Source organism: Vigna angularis, chromosome 6 (genome assembly GCF_016808095.1).
Source record: "Vigna angularis cultivar LongXiaoDou No.4 chromosome 6, ASM1680809v1, whole genome shotgun sequence".
NCBI lineage: Eukaryota > Viridiplantae > Streptophyta > Magnoliopsida > Fabales > Fabaceae > Vigna > Vigna angularis.
Genome location: NC_068975.1, coordinates 33,584,001 through 33,611,831, shown reverse-complemented (window position 1 = coordinate 33,611,831; position 27,831 = coordinate 33,584,001). Strand labels below are relative to the sequence as shown.

The window sequence follows — 27,831 nt, the reverse complement described above, 5'->3', positions numbered from 1 at the left end:
AATGTAAAGTAATAATGAATAGTTTTATCATGTATCATATTTTTTTAGTTGAATGAGAAGTAAAAATTAAAATTGAGTAGGATGAGTACACCGAAAACAATACGAATGAACAATGTACGAATTTGTAAACTACGTCTAGATACAATGTCAACCTCAGTGTACCTTGTCGTTTTACTCTTCACGTTTAATTATTTTTTTAAAACTTTTAGCGTATGGATAGAAAGTTCATATTATGAAAATATGCAATAAATGCATTTTGTGAGTGTCTTTGTTTAAATTTGCTAAAGAAAAATACTATTGAATCGGTTTGAGCTATCTGAATCCTAGTACGACACTTTTGAAAATAGAAAAGGTAATTGTCTGTTCATGTATTAACGATTAAACTATAATTTGGTAATTAAAGGGGCAGATAGAGAGTGGTAGTGAAGAGATTATTGTATTATTCTAAAGACAAATATTGAAATCAACAATAAGAAATAAGACAGTGACGTTGATCGAGATTTGTTTATTACACAATAAACCAGTTGATGTATCAAATGATTAAGCGGAACTTTATTAGCACTTAACGATTGAAATCAGATTGCAAACTATGTGGAAAATGGGAATTGCTCGTGACTATCTTTATCCTGGTTTAATTTATTTTTGAGTGAAAGGAAGTTGGTCAAAGAGGCACGAAGGAAGTTCAAAAAAAATGAAAAGGATGATTCGTGGCGTTATCCATTTGGACAATTTGTTCTTTGGATAGAAAGAGGAAGTTTCGTGCGGGGTACTTGGTAGGATTATTGAAAGGTAGATTGGAAAATAGTATAAAAGTTATTTCAAAAGTTTGGGAAAATGATTGAGAGATAGTTATAAAGGGATCTCGCTTTCGGGATATTACATTGTGATATGGTTTTGATGGCCCCTGATCCTCCACCACATCCTTTCATTTTATGGTGATTTATTTGTCCATTGCGCTATAGGGGTCACTCTTTCTAGCTACTTCTTACTTACCTTGCATATTAGACACGCACTCTTAGACACGCACTCTTAGGAATAAAGGATTTTTTAATCTTCAAGTAAGCATTTGCATGTGTGGATGAAATGAATATACCTTTTATTTTCTACATTCTAATGTTTCTCCTGCCTTATTTCATAATTACATCACCATAACATTACTATTTACAAAATTTTGTTTTAATAACAATAATAATTTTGTTGTAATGAATTTTCGACTTGTTCCCTAAAAGTCAAGTAAGTTAGAACATAAAATTAATTTAGAAGTTTTTATACTAATAGGAGTAAAAGTGTTCTCAACGTGGTGGTCATATGAATCACGGGTATTATGAATAGGATACGAATTTTGGGTAAAGTTCTCTACTAAAATTAAATTCAAGTAACTATGGAGTGAAAAGTGCACAATCCTATCGTCTAGACGTTTGAGTAATCATCTAATACACCTGATTCAACTGAAAAAATTGAAAAATATAATAAAAGTTATGTACTATAATGTGATAAAAGAAAATTATATAAAAATAATACTTTCACTAATAATATTAAGCATTTGATGTGTAAAAGAATTACGAATAAAATAGTTAGAAAAAGTAAACTTTAATAAAAATTAATGAAAAAGTTAATTAAAAAGAATAAAAAATATATAAGTAAAATATTTATCATTCTTATTTTTGTTTGGAAAGTAATGAAATTGGTTAAAAACGTAGTTATTATTACCTACATATATGAATTGGTTTCTGCGTTAATTTGTCAATGAATATTTTTTACTTGTGAACACCCAATTTATCTGAATAAACAAAAAAAATAAGTATTTATTTTTTCATTTTATAGGTCACTAATTTATTTCCATGCAGTTCTCTTCTAATTACATGATGCTCCAACCACTCATCATAAATTTCTCTCATTTTATTTATTTTATTTTTATTTTTTGTTGGTCACTATCATTTGTGTTGTTATTTTTATTTGATTTGTGGCATGATTGATATTTTGCATTTGAAAATTAACTTTTTTTGGACAATTAAAATTAAAAAAAAAATCATCTCGTGTTTATATGTCATCTTCTTTAATTTTTTTTATTTACATTTTTTTATTTCTGCCTTTATTTTTTTTATACACCTCTCTTTTCATTTTTGTTACTTTGATTATTTTCTTTTCAACTAAATAAATAAAATAATTACGAATAAGTAGTTAGAAAAAGTAAACTTTAATAAAAATTAATGAAAAAGTTAATTAAAAAAAATATATAAGTAAAATTTTTATCATTCTTGTTTTTTTCTAATGTTTTCTTTGATTTTGATGATTTTTATTAATCTATATTTTTTTATGATTATTGATTTTATTCTAATCCACTTTTTCAGATGTTATGATTCTTAGGAGAAGGAATTTGAATGTGCTTCCTCCATATAAACCAAAATTTTTAATTTTAATTCCTTATTTAGAACTGACGACAATTATAGAAAAGCTACAAATAAAGGTTCTAGAAAGGTAATAAGACGAATAATTTCACTCGTTTCTTATAATATTATAATATTATGTAAGCAAAGATAATTTTATGTTCAGTATTACCTTGATAAAAGTAATCATGAAGTAAATATTTATGTATAGCAGTAATTTTAAGAATAATAAAAAACATGGAGGTGTGTATTTTATAACGTGTTGCAAATGAAAAAGCGCCATATAAATGTGTCACGATCATTTTGCAATTTGCCAGGCTGGCAGCAAGAATTTGAAACGGGCCGAGAAGCCCAAATTCTTAAAGCAGCTGTATTCGTACCTAATTATTATTGACACACTCCACGCTTGCGGTTTAAAATTTAAATAAATATCTGATATTGTGTTAAAGATAAAAAGGTATTAGATATTTCCTGTATTATAAAATAAATATTCTTGATAGATATTTCGTTGCTCATGAATCACATCACAATAGTAATTGAAATAATAATAGTAAATAGGAAAAGAAAAAAAAGGCGGACTAAAGCCCGCGAGGTAAAACAAGAGCCGTATCTATAAATAAATAAAAGGGAAAATAAAAAGTCAAGGCGACTCGTCGATTACCAAAAACCCTAGAAACCATACTGCTACACACACTCATCGCACACTGTGGTTTTGGCAGCGCGACTCATCTCCCTCCTCCCGTCGATCTGCGAGAGGGGCTTCCCAGCCCACTCTCTTTTTCTCTCTCATGCAATTCAGGTACGTTTGTTTCCAACCATAATTTGGATTTAGTCCAAAACTCGGTGTAATTCCGCGCTTTCTTGTTTATTCAGTGGAGTTTTGGTTCGCTTTGTCGATTTGAAGAACCTTATAGGGTGCTTCTATTTTTTTTTTTTTTTAATTTTATTCGACGTGAATGGAGTGGGTTGTTGTTATTCTCGTTGGAATTAATGTCTTCGTTTTTTCTTTTAGTTTTTTTCGTGAATTATAATAGTGTCGATCCAATTCTTTTAAATTTTGGGTCGGGGAAATTGTTTGATTACCGCGAACGATTTTCGCCTTCAACAGCCTGCAGTGCATGGTCTATTTGTATTTTGTAATTTATTAATTTTTGGACAATACGCTATATGCTATATTTCCTCTACGATTTCCACTTTTTAATTTAGTTATCTTGGTATCCAGGTGATTTGTCTTTTCAATTTGGAGCATTGCCTTCTTGAAGGACACCGCACCTTTGTCTCAGAAGTTAGAATTTTCACCTTTTATTCCATCAGCATGATTACCACTGAAATTATAGCACCTAGTGCTAAATTGAAGATCAAGTTCTCAACCAAAAGGATGGACGTTGATTTTGGGGCTAAACGTGAGTTTGGACGGGAAGTGTCTCACACTGATGAAAGAAGGCGTTTTAATTCGAATGGAAAATCCTCTGGGCTGAATTCCCAGAAGAGGGGACAACCAGATAGTAGTGAGGGCCAAAAGGTGAAAAGACAGAGGGTTGATCGAAAAGGGTCAGTTCAGTGTTCTACAATACTGAAGAGTTTAATGACTCATCCATATGGTTGGGTGTTTAGCAAGCCAGTAGACCCTGTGGCTTTGAATATTCCAGATTATTTTAACATCATAAAAAGTCCAATGGATTTTGGAACAATTAAAGCTAAGTTGGAGACGAACGACTATTCGGGCACTGAGGAGTTTGCAGATGATGTCAGGCTGACTTTCTCAAATGCAATGACATACAATCCTCCCGGTAATGATGTTCATTTGATGGCAAAGGATCTACGTAGAATATTTGACCGAAAATGGAAAGAACTGGTTAGGAAATTGAAGTGTGAAGATGAACGCAGTAGAAGCGAGATTGAAACAGTGAAGGAAACTAGTGGAAGAAATCTTGACACAATGCATTCCCGAAATAAGGATTCCTGGCCTAAAAAGACACATGTATCTGAAAAGAAAGGAATTCACAAGAGTATATCACCGACTTCCAAAGATGCTAGTGTAAGTGTAATATTCAGCGATGCAATATTTTTCTGTGGTACATTTGTATGTCTCATGTTTCTTTTGTTTCTCTGGTGTTACTTTTTCAATGTGTTATATTGGAAATGTTTAACTTGTAGGTGGAGGCACCTAAATTATCACATATTCCTTGCAAGTTTATGGAGAAAGACTTGCACAAAGGTATGATGCTTTAAGAGTACTGTGAAGGTTTTTGGCTCTGGAAAGGAGCTAATAACTGTGCATTCTATAGGCAGAAAAGGTAACCGTGATAGAGAACAGTCTGCTGGCTCGCTAAAGGCATGTTCTACTGCGCGCCCTGTCACATGCAAGTGTAACACTTGTGGTGATACCAACTGTCATTGTGTAATTCAAAGCAACTCAACACAAGTGTCATCAGGTAGTTAGACAATCTACTGGCTGCTTATCTGATGCGCCACTTGTTTCCTTATTGACTTGTATCTTTTTACTGATTTAGATATATCATCTGAAGGATCAGAAGGAAGGGACCTAACTGCGTCTGGTGCTGATACGTTGAGACAGGTACTGAAAATATTATTATCCATATATTAGTCAAAATAAGTTTGAGAAATCTTTTTTTACATGCAAATCTTAGAGAAACCTTTTGTCTACTTCCAGGATTGCCTGACTAAGGGTTCCTCACCCATGGAGAAGAAATCGGATTCTGATGGTGAGAATCATTTATGACTTCTAATAGTTAGTTATCTTGTATGTTTTCCATGCATGCTGATTTCATATTGTTGATTTTGATATTTTACATAGGGGCTGTTAGTTCCTTGGACAGTGAACATATTTGCCCTAGTTCTAAGCATGTAACTTTTACCACTGATGCCTCTTCTGGGGAAGGTCAGCACCTCGCTTCCTATCAAGTTAGCTGCTGCTACCTTTGTATTTGAATTGATATGATGCTAATGTCTTTTTGTTGCTTTAGTTTGGAGCACGTCTATCTTGCCTGTCCAGCTGTCTCCTAAAAAGGCTCTTCGTGCAGCTATGCTTAAAAGCCGCTTTGCAGATACCATTTTGAAAGCTCAGCAAAAGACCCTTCTTGAGCATGTAAGGCTTGTTATTATCTTGATAGCTGAACTTTCTCCTCTTTCCTCAGTAAAGGATACTTTTGAATGTCGTTGGGTTTTCTAATTTTTGTTATTTTGTTTATTAGGGTGATAAAGGTAATCCTAAAAAGATGCAGCTGGAAAAGGAGAGATTGGAAAGGATTCAGCGTGAAGGTGAGTGTGGTATATTATTTATATTTCTTTGGACATAGAAACTTTTTGGTAGAAGCATCTGTACTGTTTTGAACTTTGAAGGCTCTATTGTGAAATCCTATGTCCATGTTCCATTTATTCCGTGTACCTTTTCTGTATAAAAATGTGTTTTCTGTAATTTATATGTATATATTTGTCATCTGTATTCTGAAAGCAACCATTTGCTCATCTTATTCAATTTATGTTGCATGCTTAACAGAAAGAGCTAGAATCGAAGCTCAAATTAAAACTGCTGAGGCTGCTGCAAGAACGAGGGCTGAGGAAGAGTCAAGGCGGCGAAGAGAAAAGGAAAGAGAAGCTGCACGAGTTGCAATAGAGAAGGTTTTATTCATTATTTATAATTGGTTGGAAGTTAAATTTTCCGTGATAATGTAATTGATTGAGTATTTAATTTGATGTGTTTTGTAGATGAGAAGAACTGTTGATATAGAACATAATATGGAGATTATAAGAGAACTGGAAAGTTTGAGTGGATGCACGCTATCTTATAAGGCGATGGGCGGCAGAAATGGCTACAAAGTTGCATTGGACACATGGGATAAACCTCAGTTTGAGAATCCATTGGAGCGGCTTGGTTTATTTATGAAGGAAGAGTATATCGTAGAAGATGAGGAGTTTCTGAACGGAGCCAGAGAAGAAGGGGAAATTTTTAACTGATGCAGTTTAATACTTTCTACCAACTCTAAGTGTTTATATTAGACAGGGAATAGACCATTATTGTAAATGCACTTACTGTGTCAAATCAAGCCTTTTTGAGTATAACTGCCTTATTACCCCTCCTATCTAGGTGAACTGCACGCTAGCAATTTTGTTCACAATCTTAAATCATTCATTTGAACATACGTAGAAGGCCTTTTTATACGTGTCTCTCTTAAATGTAAATATTTAGATTAATATCCCAAAAAACGATACTCCTGATTTGTTAAAAAGTTTTGTTTACGTGTGTACTATACCGGTATGTATTCATTGTTTTGTTTTTTATTTTTATGAGTGATAGGAAAATACAAGGTCAATTTTTTTTCTCCTGCCTTGGAGTAAATTTTTTATATTAGACCAGGGACCGATAAGGGTAAATTTTTAGGAGAAAATGAGTGTAATATGCCAAACTCAATCTGTTAAACTATAATATTACTTCGTAGATATTATTATTGTATAAATTTTTTGCAATGTATTAAATCAAGGATGAGTGTGGATAAATTTTTATAACTCTCTGAAAATTATTTTAGTTCTTTGTAAGTTATAGTTGTTTAAATTTCTTGGTATGTTAATTTGTGAAAGCTATTTTATATTAAGTTATACGAAAGAAAAATTACCTGGTTGAATAGTTTTTTCACAAACTCAATTTTGAAAAAGATATAATTATTTAGACCAATAAATTTATGAAAATAGTTAATTTTTAGTTTATTGAAAATTATTTGGATTGCTCTTAAAAGTTCTGTGTGCTACAATTATTTAATTGAAGCATATCAAAGCTTCACATCGAAACACGTATATTAACATGACTTGCAAACGTTCATATGAATGCAATATTTTCTGTAAGGTATTTTGAACACAAGATTAAGTGTATTACCGGAAGCTTTTAGAAAATTTAAGAGATGTATTGTAGTCATTATTCTAAGATTATGTTAATTTACTATTTCAAATCAATCAAGTAAATTTTTTAAATTTAATCATTTCAAGTTAGTATTTGAATCTTTGAAATCTTGCATTTACACTTCTGCACCGCGGTTTTAGCTGCTGTTATTTTAGTTAATTAAAGTGCACCTTGGAATTGCTTACAAAATTTCTTTTATTGCCATTTTTTCGTTTATTTTAATATTATAATCTTATAATATTACTAAATGTCTTAGTTGTAATTATTGTTAAACTTTTATCAGTGTAAAAAAAGAAAAACATGTAACGCCTTAAGCATTTTCCTCATCTACTACTGCTCCCCTCAGTATAACTTCTGATATTGCAACCACAACGAATTAGATAGATGTACCAAAAAGTGTTATATTTTTCGATCATAAACGTGTTATATTTTAAGATTTGACACGTTAAGTTTTCCATCAACACAATATGCACTTTCCGGTATTTGAAGGAGAATCTTCATATCAATCCAAGGATGCAAGTTTGGTTCCATTTTCTAACTAATGGTAGTACATTTATACCCTAATCACTATATTATTGATGATGAAACATCTTCAGTAGGAAATATTCTCCGAGCACAACAAATAGGAAAGTACTACAAAGATATAAGAGACCGACCAAAAGGGCTTAGAATTCAGCTCAGCTACAGGCAGGAGGAAAGACTGAGCATCTAAATGCCAACTCTTCATGCAAGAAATGTACCGCATCCTTCATTTGCCACCCACCTTTTAATACGCTATACACTTCATATCACATATTTATTTTTAGCACTCCTCTCATGCTTCATTGCATCCTCCTGGAGATCACAGGGCAACACAAATAAAAACCCAAAATACGAAAAAGATTAACCTAATTTGGAATTAGATAAACATAGATAGCTTTCCACTCACATGAAATATAAAGCCTATTGTCTCATTGTAATCAAGAAACTCCTTCCACTGCTTTCCAATGCTCATCTGCAAGAAGAAAAATGTTTGATACTCCTCAAGTTACCACAACAATTCGAGAGAAGATTTAAGGTTTAGACAGTCACTAAAGATCCTCACTCCTAATGAGAACGAACATAAGTAAAGCAGGGTTTAGACAGTCACCAAAGACACTCGCTCGTAATGAGAACAAATATAACATGTAGTTTTCTAACGTTGCTGTTATTCAGTGTAATCACAGAAAGTCATCTTGGAGAATTCAAGAGTAAATTAGATGAGGTATGTCTAATACACATTCCTCAATAATTCTGACATAACATGAGAGTTTAATTAAGATTAGCCAAATCTCCCTCCCAACTTGCAGAACCATAGACAATAAAGGGAAAGACAAACAAAGCAAAATAAATAGGTAAAAAAAAGTCACCTGAGCAGCTTCATTTGAAGCATTCTTAGTCCAAATAGAAATTTTATCCTGCCTATTTCTGACATTCACGACAGCTCCACAAATTTCATCTCCGTGATCAAACTGTTCTCCAATCATTGCCAACAACTAGAGGCAGCAGGAACAGAGAAAACAAAAGCACTATTAGTTAGGTCACAAATAAATAATTTATTTTACATACACTACTCGATGCAATTTTTTTTCACTCAAACATCCGTTAAGATTGGTTCATTTCCTGTATCATCCAATTCACTAATAGAATATAAAATCCAAGCCCTATCCCTACAAAACATTCTCCGGTATCAAAAAATAAGAAAATAATTTCAATTACGAGTTTTAGACTAGCTATTACAAAAAATAACTAGCCGTATCAAACATCCGTTAAGATTGGTTCATTTCCTGTGTATCATCCAATTCACTAATAGAATATAAAATCCAAGCCCTATCCCTACAAAACATTCTCCGGTATCAAACAATAAGAAAATAATTTCAATTACGAGTTTTAGACTAGCTATTCCAAAAAATAACTAGCCGTACATGACGATTCGTTACAACAGTAACACATGCTAATTAAATTCACAAGTTATACTCCACAAACAAATGAGCATTTTGTTATAAAAAACAGAGGCTAATGTAAAACAATACCGTATACAACCAACTGGTATCAGATTTGTTCCTTTGGAAAGTCATGGTCCATTTTCCACCATTGGCGCAGATAGGGTCCTCCCATTTGGGCTCAATCTTATACTTGAAGCAGTGAAAGTCCGCCCCCACACCCAACTTGCTCGGGTGGTGAATGTTATTGTAAATGCTGAACAATTTTCATGTAAAAAAAACAAGGGTTAGCTTTTGCAAGAATCAAGAAAGAAACAATTAGGTTAAGACCCAGAGGGAGGGGAAGGGAAAAGATCAAAGCTTGACCTCCAAAACTCTTCGACGGTGGCGAAGGTGTATATGGGTCGGATGGAACTGCCCCATGCGGCTTGTTTGGACTTGGCGGAAGGGCTGTCGAACCAGAAGGTCCAGGAATTCTCGAGAGGGTGGGGGTTGCGGAGGAGTGCGGACGGAGGCTTGGAGGCAGCCGAGGCGGCGTCGTCGGCATCTTCGAGGATCTCCCCATCTTCGAGATCGTCGTCGTCGTTGTCGACCCTGCTAGGGTTTTGGTCATCGGTGATAGTTGATTTTTGTGAATCTTCCACAACCATTTTTAAGTTCACACTTTTTCCCTTTCTTTCCTTCTGTGTTCTTTGTGCTAAGAGATGCAAATAGATGCGTGTATTCGGTTTCGAGTCACTGATTATAGGTTATTTTTAATGACAAACAACAAGAGAGAGAGAGAGAGAGAGAGAGGAAGACACTGGTGGGCTGGGCTGGTTTGGGCCGAGCCACTCACAACTCTTGGGCTTCAAGCCCCGTATTGGTAATCGATGTCGCTTATTACCGGTTGAAAAGTGAAATAGAAGTACCATACTTTTCGAAAGTGCGGTACGAATTCTTTTCAAGAGGAAAATAATACTACCAGTAATAACTCATTTTTTCTGTCACACTTACGCTATATATATATATATTATTTGTTGAAGTTTATTAGAATTCACAAAATGACATGGGTTTTACTCTTTTTTAAAGAATCTCACTTATAATTTTGAAGCTTTTAATAAATTTTAATTAATAAAAGAGTTTGTATGAGGAAGAATATTGTATCAACACTCCTCTTAATTGAGTGTTATGAGAAACCTTACTAACCAGCTTGTTTTAATTATTTAGCAGCTATTTTACGTGAAACATTCCTTACTAACAAAATTATTCATAAATTGAATAAATTATCCTTGTAATATAACAAATGGACTCATTCGAAATTTAACAATTATACCAGTAAATAGTACTTGTGTCTTTGTTATTATTATGTTATATTATTATACTCTTTTAAGTATATCAACATAATTTAATATCTTTATTTAAATTCTGTAAAATCATTTTTAAAAAATAAGAATGACATATAAATGTGTTACATTGAATTAATTCTCTGAAGACTCTTGACATACGTGCGACAAAAAATAACTTATAAGTTAGTTGATTTATATTTTAGTTAATTAGTAGTCGATAAACTCAAAGGTAATAAATTTATAAACTTGAAAATATAAAATTACATAAGTATGTGCTTTTAGAAAAAAAAAACATATTATTATGCAACTATAACTTTTAAAATTTTAAAAATAATTATTTTTTTGGAACTTTTTTTTCTTTCTAAAAGCTTCATATGTTTTTTTATTTAGATAAATATTTTTATTTCTAATTGATTTATTAAATATTAATTAAATTTAAGTTTTATTTTTCACAAATTTGAATTATTTTATTTTTCAATTTAAACTATTATTTAGTTGATTTTATTTTTTAGTTTTGATTGTGTAAAATTATAGATAATAATAAGTAAAAAAAATTAAAAATAATAAGACTATATTAAAATATAAATAATAAAAACTAAAAAAATTACAAACTAAAATATAAATAAAGTAGATAAATTATTTTCAAAACAAACCATTTTATAAGGCTTAAACTAATTTATAAGCTAAGATCTGTTTATTAAGCAGCCATACTTATACCACAGATAGATTGTTTTACACGATTGGACCCAAAGTTTTCTACAACTTTCTCAAATTGCCACGTCCCAAAATACTTTATGATGGTGTTATCTTCTAAAGAAAGCCATCATCAATGATCAAACCCTATAAGGTAGATGCTGAAACTCCAGTTACCTTACCCTTTTCACCTCGCTTAGATTTCGTTAGAATTCCCTTTCCACCTTTCTGATGGAAGATTATAAAGGTTTCAAGAGATTAAATTTTTAAAAATTTACTTGTCACCATGCCTATCCTCTTATTTTTTTTTTTAGTAAATTAAGTTTCCAAATTATAAAATTGATTGAAATCGTCTTCTTATGTAACTACTTTAAATCTTCCTAAGAAAAAATGCTATTTCATTTTACATTTATAAAAATCATTATTTAGAAATATTCTAAGAGTGATATTATCGTAGAAATAAAATGCGTTTTGATCCGTAGGAGGTTGGGCTACTAGCTTACCAATTTACCTTTCATCCATCAAAATTATTACTTATTGCAAGAACAAAATACTTCGATTCCTTGTAATTATTTGTTTCCAAAAATCCATGACCTACGAAATATTTGAAGGATCAAGGATTTGTTTGCCTTGAATTATAAATGGGTGATCATAAAGTTGCTGCTGCAGCAACAAACAGATTTTTCCATAGTAACATACAACATATTCTTAGCATCATATCGAAGCATGTTTATTATACAAAATTTTTTAAGAGTGTCTCAGTTTTAAGTGCTCATTAAGCAGGTACACTCAGACTCCGGGTATCGGATACTGAATAGTAAGAGCTTCAACTTTTCTGCGCAACTCTGAGACCTTTCCCCCCAAGGGAAATTCAGAAGATGATACAAACTTCAAAAACTCTTGGAGCTTCGTTCCTGAGACCAAACTTTTGGCTTCAAGACTTATTTGCACTCCCTCATGAATTAAATCTGCAATTAGTGCGAATTCTTTCTCACCAAGTCCTCTTGTTGTCATGGCAGGTGCCCCAATGCGAATGCCTCCCGGAACAAGGGCACTCTTATCACCTTTTTATAGTAAGCACATGTCAGAAATAACGGGACATAAATATCACGGTGAACAAGCATAGATGCCAAACTGGTGCACACAAGAAACAATACAGCAATAAGATCTCACCAGGCACTGAATTTTTGTTGAGGGTTATAGAAGCCATATCAAGAATTTTCTCCACCCGAGCACCATCAAGACCCTATCGGACATGTTAATTAATATGAAACATAGCTAACGTTAAAAAATGATCATATATCAACTTGCATATCATGCCCTTTTGCGTTGAAACATGTCAATCTATAATGGATGAACGAGCAGAAGTAGGGAACGAAGTATATTTTGTGACACACATAAAAGAAAGGAACAAGAAGCTTACAGAAGGCCTTAGATCAACAAGAACCAGGTGATTGTCACTACCACCAGAAACCAGTTTATATCCATGCTCAATTAACCGCTGAGCAAGAGCTCCACAGTTAGCAACCACCTGCAGGATAGTATTATTATGAGTGTCAATAAGTGCTATGTGCCAAACTCTATATATGGCTACGCACGGTTCCCTTTTTTCTTTTTAAATCAAACCGAATCAAACCAAACCACTCTAATGAACTGGTTTTGTCCAAATGGATCTTTGCCCAGTTCAAGTTCAGTGATAAAATAAAGTGACTTTAATGCTCTCTGATTCATGAAGGGCAACTGATAATATGTAAACCAAAAATGCAAACTGTGCACATATTAAGAAACATGCACAATGCCTATTAACTCCCATTAGTTTGCAAAAAGAATCTCAACTCTAATTTATTGCATTCCTATATATAACCTATATCCAGACTTGTTTTGAAGTAGATTTTGGACCTTTCTGAGTACCTACTGGGAATCTGCATTGTCACGTAAAATGGAAGGTCAGAAATGCTGACTAAGGCCTAGTGTGGGTAGGGCGAGAAACCCCAATCTACCTTAATATCTGTAATTTGGAAGCTAAACTTCTATTGGACACAAATGGGGTAGGCTTCATAATTTTATTTTTCTTTTATATTTTGCAATTATTGATTCTATGATTATGAAGTGATAGGAAGGGACTACCTTCAAAACATACAAGAGAAATGGTAAAGCAAAATAGCATTAGCGTTCTGCACTTCTTAATGACACGTCTATATCCTCTAGTTTTGGATTGAAAGAGTTGGAAATACATGCGAATCGTGCCTAATGTAACATCTATCTCATTCCGCATTTATTCCACAGGACCATGAGGATAATTCTAGTGATCAGATTAGGTGGCAAAACAATCTATTTTATTTCTTATCAATACAGAGTAGCAACCTTGGTGGATTCAAAATTAAGCACCAAAAGGATTTTTAAAATGATCATGTACACAACCCTTATGTCCAATGATGAAATGGGCAATCGGTAATACCTTATTCTGGTAATTTTTAAACTCTGGAGACTGGGCATACTTCAAGCAAACTGCTAGTCCTCCGATTGTGTGGTTATGAGGACCCCCCTGGACAAATCTATCACTATCAAATCACAGAAGGAGGAAGGTAAAGAGTACGCGTGCATCTTAACTCCATAGGAGCACAGGATCTAATGCACCTGAATTAGAATAGTTAGGATAAAACTATTAAGAGAATATTCATAATTTACCTGTAGACCGGGAAAAACAGAATTGTTAATGGCGGGCTCCAGATCAACCCCATGCACAGGATCTTTCTTGAAGAATATCATACCACCTCTTGGACCTCTTAAAGACTAGAAGAAAATATCCAACAGACTAAGTCACAGGTGTGCCAAGTGTAGCAAAGAAAAGTAGTTACTTAGAGTTTCAAGCAACATAGCATCCAGTTTGTACACAAACTAAATGCAGATTCTTCTCTTTTTTATTTTAAATGCAAAATTGTGTCATAAAAATATCTCAAGGCAAACCTTGTGGGTTGTGGTGGTCACAATATCACAATAGTCAAAGGGACTAGCAAGTACAGATGCAGCAACAAGCCCACTTATATGAGCCATATCCATCATAAGAAAAGCACCTACTTCATCTGCAATCTTTCCATGCATAAAAGATGTGATTAGCTTCTTGCCAAAAAGAAAATCATATAATGAGCAATATATAATTCCAGATTATTCCATATATACAAAACATACTTTTCTCATGCGAGGGTAATCAATGTCCCGAGGATAAGCACTAAACCCCGCAATAATCAGCTTTGGCCTGAAGAGATTAGCAGTTTTCTCCAGCATATCATAATCAATTAGACCTATTGTGATGCCAACATGGTTTAAAAAATGAGTCATCTAACAAATTTGAAATAACTTTAATGAGAAAACAAAACCACCTGTTGATTCGTCAAGTCGATAAGGCATAGATTCAAAATAAATTGAAGTAGCAGATACACGTTTTTTAGGCGTCATGAATCCATGGGACAAATGTCCTCCATGAGGCAAGTCCAAACCCTGGAAACAAACCATTGCACATCATAACTATTACAATAATGGGCTGCGATTTGGAATAGCCAAACAAGATCAAGGATACGTCAAATAGATTTTACCATAATTCGATCATGTGGTTTAAGAACTGCAGTGTATACTGCAAAATTAGCTGGGGATCCAGATAATGGTTGAACATTAACACCCCATTTGGTTCCATCTACATGAAATGCGGCCAGTGCCCTTTGTTGGCATAGGGTTTCGAGCTCATCAATGTACTCATTCCCACCATAGTACCTTCCATTTAAAATGAGCTTTAATGAAATTTTAATTATTGAAAATGAATAAATCAAACACAATTTCCCATTTTCTATGAACAAAGTCTCGTTACCAAAACAAACATAAAAACAATATTTTCTTAAATCAAAGAGATCCTTACCTTTTACCCGGCAATCCTTCTGAATACTTGTTTGTGAGGCATGAACCAACTGCTTCCATCACAGCTCTAGATGTAAAATTCTCAGAAGCAATAAGCTCAAGACTTTTAAATTGCCGGTCCTTCTCCTTGTCAATAATTGCACGAACCTCAGGATCGGCTTCAGTCAAGCCATGGTCCAGGAAGCTACTTCCATCACCTAATATTCGCAATTACATGTGATTCCACGGACAAAATAAATCATTTAGCCATACATCCAATTACCAGTATACTGGAACCAAGCCAAAATACTAAACATCAAAACAGAGAAAATTAGATAGAAACAAATATTCCAAAGTCCAAAGCTATTTATTATTGTGAAAGAGATCTGTTCAACCCTTGAGTCTCAAATACATACATACATCACTTGATTATCAAAATAAACTGAGGGCCAGTTTTAACACCCTGCCATGCCAAATATCAAGGAAGAACAAAAATAGTTTTAACACCCTGCCATGCCAAATATCAAGGAAGAACAAAAATAGCGAATAAGATCAAACACTCACAAATATAAAGAAAAGGAGCCTATAGAGCATAGCAACAACCTTAATAATTTCAAATGAAAAAGAAAATATCAGTCATTCGGACAAGACAATATTTGAAGAAGATGGTAGATTACAGTTACCTCCAATTTCAGGAACAGAGAAAGACAGAGACGACGGCTTCCCAGTGACTAAACTCCCTTCAACAGGGGAAGCTTTGCATGGCTTCATATTGCAGAACTTCACTTCAGATACAAACCCGCAGTTATTGCCATACCCCTTTGCGGGGAAACCCATCCCCTTGGTCCAAACAGATTGTTGCAGAGAACCCATCATTGTACAAGCTTGCATCTTTTGCTTCTTTTGCTTCAGAAATTACACGGGATAATAACACTCATTCCCTACATAGTGCAGTAAGATAGAAAACAGGGACAGATTAATACACAACATGCCACAACAAGGTAAAGTAAAATAAGGATTGAGACTGTACTTCAAAACATGCATGCAAATAAATTGGATAGAATAGTTTTGAAGAGAGAATTGGTACCAAATAAAGCTGACACCAAAATCAATTATATGTTAAAGGAGAGAATAAGAGGGATAACTATTGCACAGTGGCCTCTTTGCTCAGACAGGTTAGGGTTTTGATAAAAGAATAGATTAGCTTTAATTTATTTATGGTTTAAATATATTTTTATTTTCTTATGGCATAAATTATTTTAAGATCTTTTACCAATTTTATTTGTATACAAAAGTTTCATAAAACTCACGTCCTTAATAGAATATTTATTTACTTATATAAATATATGTTAAAATAAAAAATTAGTTTTTATATTTTTAATCTGATTGTTAATGTATAATCAACTTTCGAATCATCACAAAAGAAAGTTCACCACATATATTTATATTTTTAAACTTAAAGATTAACAAATAAATATGGTCAATAGATTTTTTTTGTAAAAAAAATTATTTTTATTATATATAATATGATATATATCAAATATTATATTTTTCTTATTTTATGAAAGTTAATATACTATATGGATCTTATTTTATTTAATGGATGTTTTTAGATAAGTAAAATAATAATAATATAATAATACTAATATAAGCCCAAAAGGTACATTTAATAACAAAATAGTTAAACATTAATATTATAATTTAGTAACATAAATGTTTTTACATTTAGGAAAAAAATTGTTTTGAATTTTAAAAATAAAGGTACCTAGTTTTTATCATTTATTGTTTTTATTCTCAAATATTTTCAAAATTAATTGATGATGTGAATAAATTGGTTTTTCATATTGACCGTAAGATAATAGGTTAGCGAAATCAAATTTAAAAAAGTAATTTAATTTAAATGGTAAAACATATTTAAGAATTTATCTATTATGTTTAATTACTTATTTCAGGTTCTATAACTATACAAAATTTAGTTTTTGATTTTATATACTTACCTGTCACTAATTTTATTTTTACACATATATTAAAAAGAGAAAGTAAAGTTAACATAAATATAACTTGACTATTCGAGATTGTGACAATTCAAAAAATTCTATAACAATCATCTAATAAATATTAATTATCATCTGTTCTTTGGAAAATTTTAAAAAATTGGTTTGCTTAATTAAATTTCAGTTTGAAAGACGATTACGTGTGATAGTAGCACCTCACAATGTTCAATCTTGAAGACGGTTTCCTTTTATTGGAGCTGTAAAATTAATGTAATTTTTTAAATATTTGTGTTTTCTCAAAAGATCAAATAAAACATTAAAATATAAAATAATAAAGAATAATATTTTTTAAAATTATTTTGGCCCAAAAGACAAAAATTAATATTGTTTCTATGTATTTTCAAGAACAAGAAATCAAAGTTACATAATTTTTTTTTTAATTTATTTGAGAAAATTAATATTTTATTTTTATTTATCAAGTGAATTCAAAATATACTTTTAGTTTGGGAGATTAGTGTATTATGTATATCCAAATATACTTTGGTCATGTCAGCATAAGACTTGCTTTTAGTTGAATAGATATAAGCTCACTAAGACTACGTATATCTAATCCACGTACGTTAGATTGTTAGTTATTATAATTTACAATTAGAAAGAAAATGTTAACTTAAGATTAATAAATAATTAGATAATGTGGCTTAGACTCATTTAAGTAAATATCCACAATTACATATTCTACTATGTACATTAATTAATTATCGTATTTATTATAATTTAATATACTTGCTAATTTAAGTATTGAGTGTTTTCCTTAAAAACATAAACCCTATTCACATCAGAGAGAATGAGTATCATTTTAAAATGACAATTTCTTTGTACATAAAGTTAGAGATTGATGAATTTAGAGTCTTTACAAAATATATTCATTTTTATAAAAATATTTATTGTAATAAAAATGCTAAGCATCATTATTATAATTTTTGACATCTCAACTATACTAACATTACAAAATTCACCAATTATTTGTCACCAAATAAAAAATTATTAAAAATAAAAAAATAAAATAAAAAATAAATAAAATATGAAAAATTACTCATGACAAAATTTACATTTCAAAACATAAGCAAATTAACTCTAATTTGATTCAGTTAACTCTTGATTCATGCCAAAGTACCATCTAAATTACATAAATATAGTTTTCATCTGAAAACGATATATAATTTCATGATAAATATTAATTGATATTCTATATTAACTGTTAAACAGGTGAACCTTTTTCTTTTTATAAACTTTCCTTCGTCACAAAATCTTTATATGAATAATTGTTTTTTAAAATCTATAATACCGATAATTTGTGTGCTTTAATTGAGTACAATATTATAAAATCAGTAACAAAAGTATAATATCTAAATTAGTAATTGTTTAGCCATACGCGCAGAGTCTTTTTTGCATAAAATGATTGTAAAATTAATCGCTGATAAGATTGTAACATTATTATTATTTTATAGTTTGCTTACAAAATAAAATAATCGTAAATAAACACACCTGCAACACACTCTAAATCATTGGTTAAAATTTCATAGAAATAAGAAATTTTAATAAGTCAACTTGTTGTTTATTCTAGTTTTATGATTTTAATAAACCTCGTCCTATTCAGCGGAGAAAGAGACTTTCCTTCCTTACCTTGTTCTTGCTTGTGTAGCCAATGAAATCCACGAAGGGTTTCGTGTGTTGTTAATACTAACCATTAATAGTAAAATAATCTTAAAGATTTTTTTATCTTAGTTTATTAGCTAATTGATTTGATTTATTAATAGTTTATTAAGAAGAGTAGGGATTTCGATAACTACTAGTGCGAAGATAATCTTTCCAGGTCATGATGTTAAGTTTGTTTTGTTTGTGGTGCAGCTGTGGATAAGTTGCTTTGTAGGATTAAGCTCATAAATTACATTCTAACATTTTTAGTTCACTTTCAATTTTTTTAATAAATTTAACTATTTTAAGTTGAGTTTTTATTAGATTATTTTAGTTTATTTAGTATTTATAATTTTTATATATTTTCAATTAAGTTTTTGTTATTAAATTTTTTTAATTAACTATTTATATATATATTTTGTAATCAAATCCTTATAATTAAATTTTCATCTATGTGACTAATATGAAAAGGAAGAAGAAAGGTAACAAAGAAAATAGAAGAGAAGTATAAATAAGAAAAACAGATAAAGAAAAATCACCAATATAACGTTAGAACTCTTCCAAACATCTCTTATCAGTGTTTTCGAAACTAAAATAATATTCGTACTTTACTGTGATATCACAGGTTTACCCTTTCATTCTAAATGAAAAAACAATCATACGCAATACTTTTTGTTTACCTTTCGAAAGTCACAATCACTATTTTTTTTTTAAATCTCCTCCAACGAAGAAAAAACAAAACAAAAGAGAAAGAAGAATAGGAAAAATAAATAACTAAATAATCATCATAACATCAAAGTATCACTAAATAACATTTCTTTTGAAACTACAATAATATCTTCATATTGTATTGGGTAACTTATAAAAAAAAAATCCACAATCTTCAAATCCTTATTATAGCTCTCAATATCGTCAATACCATCAATAGACCTTTAACAACAACAAAAATCACTAATGTTAGACACACGCAAAAAAAAAATATAAAAAAATCATCTAACATTAATTTAATTATTTGATTCGAAGAGATTTTGAACTATTATTAAAAAGAAAAAATATTAGGATAAAAATACGCCAACGAAGAAAATAAAAAGTAGCATGAAAGAAAGAAAAATATTTTGAAATATAAATTGATACTATTGTAAAAAATATACAAAGAAAGAGAAAAACAATAACAGAAATACTTCAATCAAAATAACAATAAATATTAATAACCCACTAAATAAAAAAACATATAACACAATTGTGTATCAAAGTTTAATTTTAAAAATTCAGTTACTAAAGATAACTTTCTATAAATTTAATTGTTCAATTCTTTTATGTCTAATAGAATCCTAATGATGCACACATTTTAATATAACTTATTATACGGCCATTGTTTGGGCTGAAAAAAATATATTCCAACACCTCTTTTTTTATTTTATGCAAAGATTGAATACTAATTTACTAAAAACTGGGCTACGAAAAAAATGGCCACATATTTCCTATCAGAGTTTTTCTTTTTCTGCCAAGCAGTGAAGAAATCTTATCTTCAAAAGATTCCTCACTTTTCTTGCATTGCAGTCAAGATAGTGAATTATTCTTCTCCATTTATATGATAACCTCATACAACTTTCCTTAGCTAGAAGGTAGAACTGAATTAGATTCGCTTCTTTTACAAAGTCAATTGCATCTCAACCTTTGTGCATCAACATCAATTTCATAGCTAAAAAACGTAGCCGACCCTCTCATTGCCTTTTTCTAAAGGGTTTATCCATCCAATTGCAGAGAGAAACAATTGCTAATGATTAGTTTTTCAGTTGTTCTATAAAATATCTAAGATTGTCGTATTCATCATCCAGATAAACAGTATATATGTAATTTACATAGACTGCAGGACTAAATATTTCATAGCACAGTATTGTATTTAACCAGGTCCAGCTGTACTTTCTTGTCTTAGGTGGATCGAAACAAGGGGAACAAGATTGGGTTGCGATGGTTATTAAGTAAACAAAATAGAAATAGTAAATGTGTTTCATTCTATGTGTGAAAGACCCCCGCCACTTTCAGCATGTGTCCTACAAAATAATCAAGTGTTAGGAATTACGAAGATACACAACTACACCAAAGTGAAGCTCGTGAATACTAGGCTCTTAACCATTGCAAAGTACAAAAACATGCAATCTTATGAATAAACAGGTATGCACTTGCACACACAAAAAGGAAACGGGTGCGGATGAGTCTGCCCGAGATGCACATGCATGAGGCAATTATGCTTCACATGGACATCAAAACAAACATGCATGAAACATTTAAGGATGGACATTACAAGTTTACAACCGAGAAATGCATTTAAATCTTGATTTGGCGCCTTTCTTAACTGACCTAGAGAACTCTTACCAATTTTTACAGGTTCTAGCCATTTCAGAAGCTATATACAAACTAAGATCAATGAAGTTGAAGAAGAATTTTTCTAGAGGGCAATGATTTGCTAATAGGACAAAATATGTTGCAATTAAGCAAATACTGGGATAAAAATGCCTAATTTGGAGAGTCCAACATCATTTTTGTGTCCCAGCCTATTTTTTCTGAAATGATATTGGACTTACAAACTTGTTACCCTCTTCCATTTTAAAAATGAATGGCACGGAAGGATATAGAAGATAATTGACTATCTAATAAAGCCAAGAGTTCAATACTTACTTGTGGTCAGAAGGATTTGGCAACAGCTCATAAACAATATTGGCAACGGCATCCCTTTTCATCTACACAAAAAAACAAGAAAGTTAATAATCTCACTGCACTATAAACAACAAGCAACCTATCAGTTAAAGTACCTGAGTGGCTTCGCCTTTAAAGCCAATGTAGTGTATTTCCGTTATGTCTCCTCCAAAACTCTCAGGAAAGTGCAATGTAATATTTGCCACACTTTGAAATTTAGAATATCTAACAAAAGGTATATATGCGTTAAAAGAAAATACTGAAAAGAGAACTCCAATGACACAAAACAATACCGCTTCTTAGTTAGCTACAGTATAGGAATATGCTACGGTAAAAATACAGAAAAAAATGCATAGCATACACGGGTATTGTTGCCTTGTTCAATATTTCACAATATTTTCGGGTATAAGAATTTGTAGAAAAGGCCACAGTTATGGAATAGCTAAAATGAGAAGTAGGTGAGGGTTACCTTGTCTGGTATTCCAACACTCCTTGCATATTCTCAACCAAATCCCATTCCTGCAAGAGAAAAATAATTGTTGCATACAAGTTGTGGTGACTTGTCAATGAATTCCTTGAAAACCTTAAAAGAAACTATACCTGAACGGCTTGCATGCTTTGTGCATCTGAAAAGTCAATGCCCTCTCGGTTGATGAACCTAATTCAAGTTGAACTGTTCAGCCATTTTGAGTAAGAGAATATTTACACAAAAAAGTACTGTAATTGAACATTTAGTTCAATTTATACAAATTTTATTTTCCAAAGTACATACTGTTATATAGAGGTGGCACCGAGAATTATCACTGAAGATGGGATACTTGGCAAATATTAAAAGCCTTGCGGGCCCAAATACTAAGTGCGATATATCTATTTATCTTGATGCGAAAGTAAGTAATAGGAAAGAGGTTAACAAACATCTACTGTTAGTTTCATATTGGATAAAACACGTTTTGCATCCCCGTAAAATTCCTAAAATATTAAATACGCCCTCAAAAAAATTTCGTATTATTCCCGTCCCTCTAAAATTTAAACATATTAATTTGTAAATAATAAAGATATACGGAAAACTTACAAGGGTCTAAAAATAATCTTAACTATACATCTAAAGAAATCACTTTTAATTATAAAACTCATGAGTTGTCGTCATTACCAACATGACTTAAAAAAATATGTTTAAATCCTTTCATGTTTCATCTTACAAAGTCTCCTCTTGCTCAATAAATAAAATGTACAAGAAACTTCATTCGGTATGATCATGAATAAGATATTTATACTAGTTGCCCTGATATCCAACTGAGAATATGAACAATTTAGTTGTACAATACTAACAAAAGATAGCATTAATAAGCAGGCAAACAACACATCAATCAAACAGCACACAAGTTGAGGAGAGTATAACAGAGAACATGGTATCTAAAACAAGGCCCTACCACATAAATATGTACACAAACTTAATAGGTTGTACTTGAAAGAAAAGTAGAATCACAAATGTGGGAAAATCAAATGTGATAAATGTCATAGAAGGAATATTTCAAATAATAAATGGTAACCAAAAGCAACATTCATTTTAAACTCAGTTGTTATCAAAGGCAACAACAAACCAAAAACTTGCGTCACAGAGGCTGGTAATTTCTATAATCATAAAATAGAATTATATCCATAAATTACTTGTGAAAAAAAGGACAACCTAATACATCTGCTTCAAAACCATAAAACTTACACTCTCATCTTGGAGGGACTTGTTCCATAAGCTCCACCGACTATGGATATGCTCTTAATCTTAACATCTGAAGTAAACCTACACATAGAAGCATAATAATTTCTGTAAAAACTTATGAAAGATGTTACAGCAAAGTTGTGGACATTAATTTTTTTAGTTGAGAGTTGATCATACTAAATATGAAGATTGGCAACATACAGGAAAAGCTTTACAGTAAAAATAATCATTATTCAAGACATACTTAAACACTGTCACAAACACACGTTTATGTTTCTTTTTAATACAGTATTTTAAAATGTTGAAAGAATTTTTTACAGTAAAGGTAAAGTTAATGCCAAATGGTCTCTGATTCATGGAACACAAAAAGAGTAGAGTTATTAAGAAAGTATTCACTTCGTTTTCTTCTTTTCCCTTTTAACATCAAAGCACATGTTTGCTAGAAACATGTTGTGTAATTCAGTCCCATTTTAAAGAATACTTATTCATTCACACCCTTCAATATTCCATTTGACTGTTTTTATCCAAAAATATATAAACTTTGCTTTGCTTAGAGTAAGATATTCGATATTCAATATCCTAGAGGCAATGCTTATTCAATATTCAATATCTTAGAGAGAAGTAGGATAAGTCATTGAACTGTCTGATACACATTCTTTTAACTAAGCCTAATTGCGAAATGTGGTCGATCTAGCCCTAACTGGGATAAGGCCTCTGCTGTTGCAGTAGCAAGGTTAAATTAAAATCAGAATAAGCTGATTGTTAGATGCTCAGATAAAATATGCAGACAACACATATTTGCAAGGGAGAACCAGAACCAGTAATAATACTAAAAGTACACAGATGGTTACGTTGTTGAAACTGTTAGCTTTTTTAGAGGACCCTAAGATGTTTCGATGTCAATAAATCCTGAACAAACTCATATAAGAGACTAGAGCATCACTTATATATCATAATGGTGACCCTTTGTTTCAAAATGTGCTCCATGTAGTTCTAAATGGGATAAGGCCTCTGTTGTTGCAGTAGTAAGGTTAAAATAAAATCAGAATTAGCTAACTGTTACATGTTCAGATAAAATATGCAGATAACAACCAGAACCAGTAATACTACTGAAATTACATAGATAGTTAAGTGGTTGAAAATGTTAGCTTTTTTAGGGAAGAGAACAAAGAGTTATGAACAAACTCATATGGAAAAATAGGACACCCCTTTAATAAAAAAATCTTAAGATAATAGGTTATTAATCTTTCTACTTTTATGCTGTCCATCTTACTTATTTTTAATTAATTTGGACTTTCAATTCATCTTGAAGAAAAATTTCTCAAAGCATTCCATGCCATTAAAATGGAAGTATTTGAAAATGAAAAGTAAAAACATAACAAATATAAACAACCAATCCATTCCATCCATGCATATACTAACACAACACCAAAGAAAAATAGCTTATTAAAATAAATAAATAAATAAGACATTCGATACATCATATTAGAACTAGGGAAAAATCAGTTCTGCGGAAAATAAGTCAGACATGATTACTTACGGAATGAATACAAGTAACTCAGGATCACCCTCATTGCTTTCCAAGTGTTCCTGTTGAAGCAATTACTAAAAAGTTAAATACAAAATACAGAAACAGTGAATCCTAAAATTGAAGCGAACAATTGGAGAATGCATTACCCCAGAAGTATTCAGCCTATCTTCCCAAGCTTTAAAAACTGATTTAACACTACCTGGTGTGGCCTCATTCAAAGCAAATACCTGACCATATTACCAAATCAGTGAATTAAAGATCTCAGTACTAATTAAAATAAAAACTAAAGATAATATATACAGTGATTGGAATGAAAATTATGAAATTCACAATGTATGAGATAGAAAAACCTTGGAGATATCTATGTGCTGATAGAGAGACCAATTAGAGGAACAGTCATGTTCTTCACAACTGTGATCGTGTAAGCACGCCATCTTCACTTGTTTCCCGTGCAAACCGAAACCGATTGATTCTTTTTTTTTTATTTATCTTATATACCAACTCGGCATTTTGAAACGACGCTTTCCTACACCGTTTTGTTCCTGATACAGGAAGACCTTATTTAGTTCGTTACTACTATAGTTTTTATTTAATCTAACTCTATTGTAAATTTAACTAGTCAGTTAAATAAATTATAATAATAAAAAATACATAAAATTTTAATTATTATAATAGAAATATATACATAAAATAATTATATTTATTGTTTTTTATTATATTATATTTATAATTATTTATTATAGAAGAATTAATTATGGGAATAAAAATAATAAAGAGGTACTTATTATAAAAACCAATTACACAATATAATCTCAATTAATTATCTTTTATTATATTTACACAAATAAAAAAGAAAATAACTTACAATGAACCTTTTTTTCATATATAAATAAATAGATAAATAGATAAAGATAAAATGTATCAAAGAGTAGTTATAGAAAAATATCTAGTTTATGTTTGTATATACTTTAAGTAAAAATAATAGTAATAATTAAATTGATGGTCATATAAAAAATAGGTATTCATTTTGAATATTTTTTTTTATAATTTTAAAATACAACTTTCAGTCAAATAAAAATAGTAAACATACTTCTCACTATATATTGTTATAGTTTTTTTTTCAATTTTAAATATATAATTAAAAAATAAAGTAGAAATATGAAAAAGATATAAAAAATAGACATATATATATATAAGTAAATAAACTTTAAATTATTTTTCATAAATATTTATAAAAAATAGTAAAATAAGTCAAAATCAAGTTGTGTTTATAAAAAGTGGTGACTTTATTAGCTTGTTACAGTCATTCTCATATTTAATTTCTTAAGTAATTAAATATATTACAGAAAGTATTTTACTTTCATTTTGTAATTTTATAAATACTTACAGAAAAAGAAAAGTTATTCAAACATCATTATATTATAAATGATTTACAACCAGCCAATAAAATAGTATAGAGTGATTTTAGTATAATTTCCCTTTAAATATTCATTTCAATTAACATAAAAACAAAATGCATTTGATTTTTTTAAATTTTAATTTAGTATAAAATTTTAAATTAAATTAAATCAATATTTCAATTTATATTTCTTTTGTGGAATTTTTTAATATAGATGTTAAATTTTATAATAAATATAAAATGCAGATATATTTTTTATATAGTTTTTATTATATTTATAATTTCAAAATTATAAATAATTTAATCGTGTAAATTATTTAATATGAATTTATTATCATACTTGGACAAATATAAATATAGTGTATAAAATACAATTAAAAAAAATTAAAAAGGTATTATATATATATATATATATTTTGATGGTTAATTAACTAAAATAATATAACATTGTATTTAAATATAATAATACACAATTTAGTTTAGAAATTATTTCAAGCCAAGTTAAAAAAATTGGTTAAGGAAAAATTATTTTCAACCAAAAGTAGAGGCAAAATACTAAATAGATAAAAAATCAGAAAGGAATTGTAAAAAATTAGACCAGGACTCGATTAGAGCCAATACATTTACCAAATAATCTACTGTATTATGTTGTAAAAAATAAAAGAATTATATTTGAAATAAATAACAAAGGAATTACGTTTGCAATTTTTTTTTACAGTAATAATAATAATAATAATAAATCACTTATAATAAATAGTAATAAATAATTTTATTTAATTTATTTGTTCAATATAAATATTTTTATTTCCATTATTTTTCTCACCTTATAGTACTCATAATAGGAGATTGATATGTTAAGTTTAACTTAAAGTTATTTAATTCCTCCTAAACTAAGTACTAAAGACCCAAATTTTATACTGTTTAAAAAATTATTGTAAAGAAGTAACTAAATTAGATTGTATTGTTTGACACACTCGCTTTACTCCTTTTTTTTCAAAAAAAAACAACAACTTGTTTTTCATTCAAGAATTATAAGATTATTAATTTCAATCTTGTAGTAAAAGGTTTTTTCAATAATGTTTCCAATTTCATATCAAACGGAGTTTTTCAAACCATTTTCATTTGTTGAAACTAGCTTGTTGTGTTCTATCTTTTAGAAAATAAATAACTGAATATCATAAATTAATTTGAATTTTCAATCTAGCCTGTTAATACATATATTCTACAATAACATTTGCAGTAGTATTATTTATTAATAAAATATTGTTTTTTTAAATAAGATAGAGTAGTTATGCAAATATTAAGGGAACAACTATGGGCTTTACAGTTGGGATGGGCTAATGCAAGTTCTGTACTGAGACTCAATGTCATGAGATCCAGTTCATACATGTGATGTAACATTAAATAACAAATTTAAGAGAGTTTCTCCCTAAACCACCCCAACTTCTTACTCCACCACCCCATTCCCCAATTGTCTTTCAGTGGTTAAAAAATGATTAAAGACCTTAATGGAAATTTGAGATCCATTGGATCTTCAACGAATATCAACATCCGTTAAAATCAAACGTATCTTCTATATCTGTTTTGGCCTTCTCGTTTCCTTCAATCATTTCATACAACAACATA

At 30.4% G+C, this 27,831-nt stretch overlaps 4 protein-coding genes across 6 annotated transcripts; 1 reads left to right on the top strand and 3 right to left on the bottom strand.

The window, feature by feature from the left end:
* Positions 1-3,019: 3,019 nt before the first annotated feature.
* LOC108340907 (transcription factor GTE8) lies at positions 3,020-6,528 on the top strand. 2 transcript variants are annotated; one of them, XM_017578472.2, is made up of 11 exons: positions 3,020-3,186; positions 3,610-4,425; positions 4,545-4,605; positions 4,676-4,822; positions 4,916-4,965; positions 5,062-5,113; positions 5,206-5,289; positions 5,375-5,496; positions 5,603-5,669; positions 5,908-6,029; positions 6,117-6,528. In XM_017578472.2, the coding sequence occupies exons 2-11, from the start codon at positions 3,703-3,705 to the stop codon at positions 6,363-6,365; spliced, it is 1,677 nt and encodes a 558-aa protein (XP_017433961.1). In that variant the 5' UTR covers positions 3,020-3,186; positions 3,610-3,702; the 3' UTR covers positions 6,366-6,528. The 2 variants fall into 2 exon arrangements, with proteins under 2 accessions (XP_017433961.1, XP_017433960.1); XM_017578471.2 differs by having other exon boundaries at positions 4,901-4,965.
* A 1,254-nt stretch (positions 6,529-7,782) lies between these two features.
* LOC108341759 (eukaryotic translation initiation factor 4E-1) lies at positions 7,783-10,007 on the bottom strand. The gene is made up of 5 exons (XM_017579407.2): positions 9,630-10,007; positions 9,354-9,519; positions 8,691-8,816; positions 8,231-8,296; positions 7,783-8,136 (listed from the first exon to the last, which is right to left on the bottom strand). The coding sequence occupies exons 1-5, from the start codon at positions 9,911-9,913 to the stop codon at positions 8,086-8,088; spliced, it is 693 nt and encodes a 230-aa protein (XP_017434896.1). The 5' UTR covers positions 9,914-10,007; the 3' UTR covers positions 7,783-8,085.
* A 1,846-nt stretch (positions 10,008-11,853) lies between these two features.
* Positions 11,854-16,363, bottom strand: LOC108343402 (serine hydroxymethyltransferase 3, chloroplastic). Of its 2 annotated transcripts, none has more exons than XM_017581661.2 (12): positions 16,260-16,363; positions 15,856-16,113; positions 15,195-15,390; positions 14,878-15,052; positions 14,665-14,782; positions 14,474-14,586; positions 14,252-14,374; positions 13,973-14,077; positions 13,743-13,829; positions 12,708-12,815; positions 12,458-12,530; positions 11,854-12,348 (listed from the first exon to the last, which is right to left on the bottom strand). In XM_017581661.2, the coding sequence occupies exons 2-12, from the start codon at positions 16,061-16,063 to the stop codon at positions 12,074-12,076; spliced, it is 1,581 nt and encodes a 526-aa protein (XP_017437150.1). In that variant the 5' UTR covers positions 16,064-16,113; positions 16,260-16,363; the 3' UTR covers positions 11,854-12,073. The 2 variants fall into 2 exon arrangements, with proteins under 2 accessions (XP_017437150.1, XP_017437151.1); XM_017581662.2 differs by having other exon boundaries at positions 16,203-16,331.
* A 4,355-nt stretch (positions 16,364-20,718) lies between these two features.
* On the bottom strand, positions 20,719-25,289 carry LOC108342096 (uncharacterized). The gene is made up of 9 exons (XM_017579801.2): positions 25,157-25,289; positions 24,953-25,033; positions 24,816-24,865; positions 23,279-23,356; positions 22,159-22,216; positions 22,028-22,077; positions 21,675-21,783; positions 21,541-21,602; positions 20,719-20,915 (listed from the first exon to the last, which is right to left on the bottom strand). The coding sequence occupies exons 1-9, from the start codon at positions 25,238-25,240 to the stop codon at positions 20,873-20,875; spliced, it is 615 nt and encodes a 204-aa protein (XP_017435290.1). The 5' UTR covers positions 25,241-25,289; the 3' UTR covers positions 20,719-20,872.
* Positions 25,290-27,831: the final 2,542 nt, after the last annotated feature.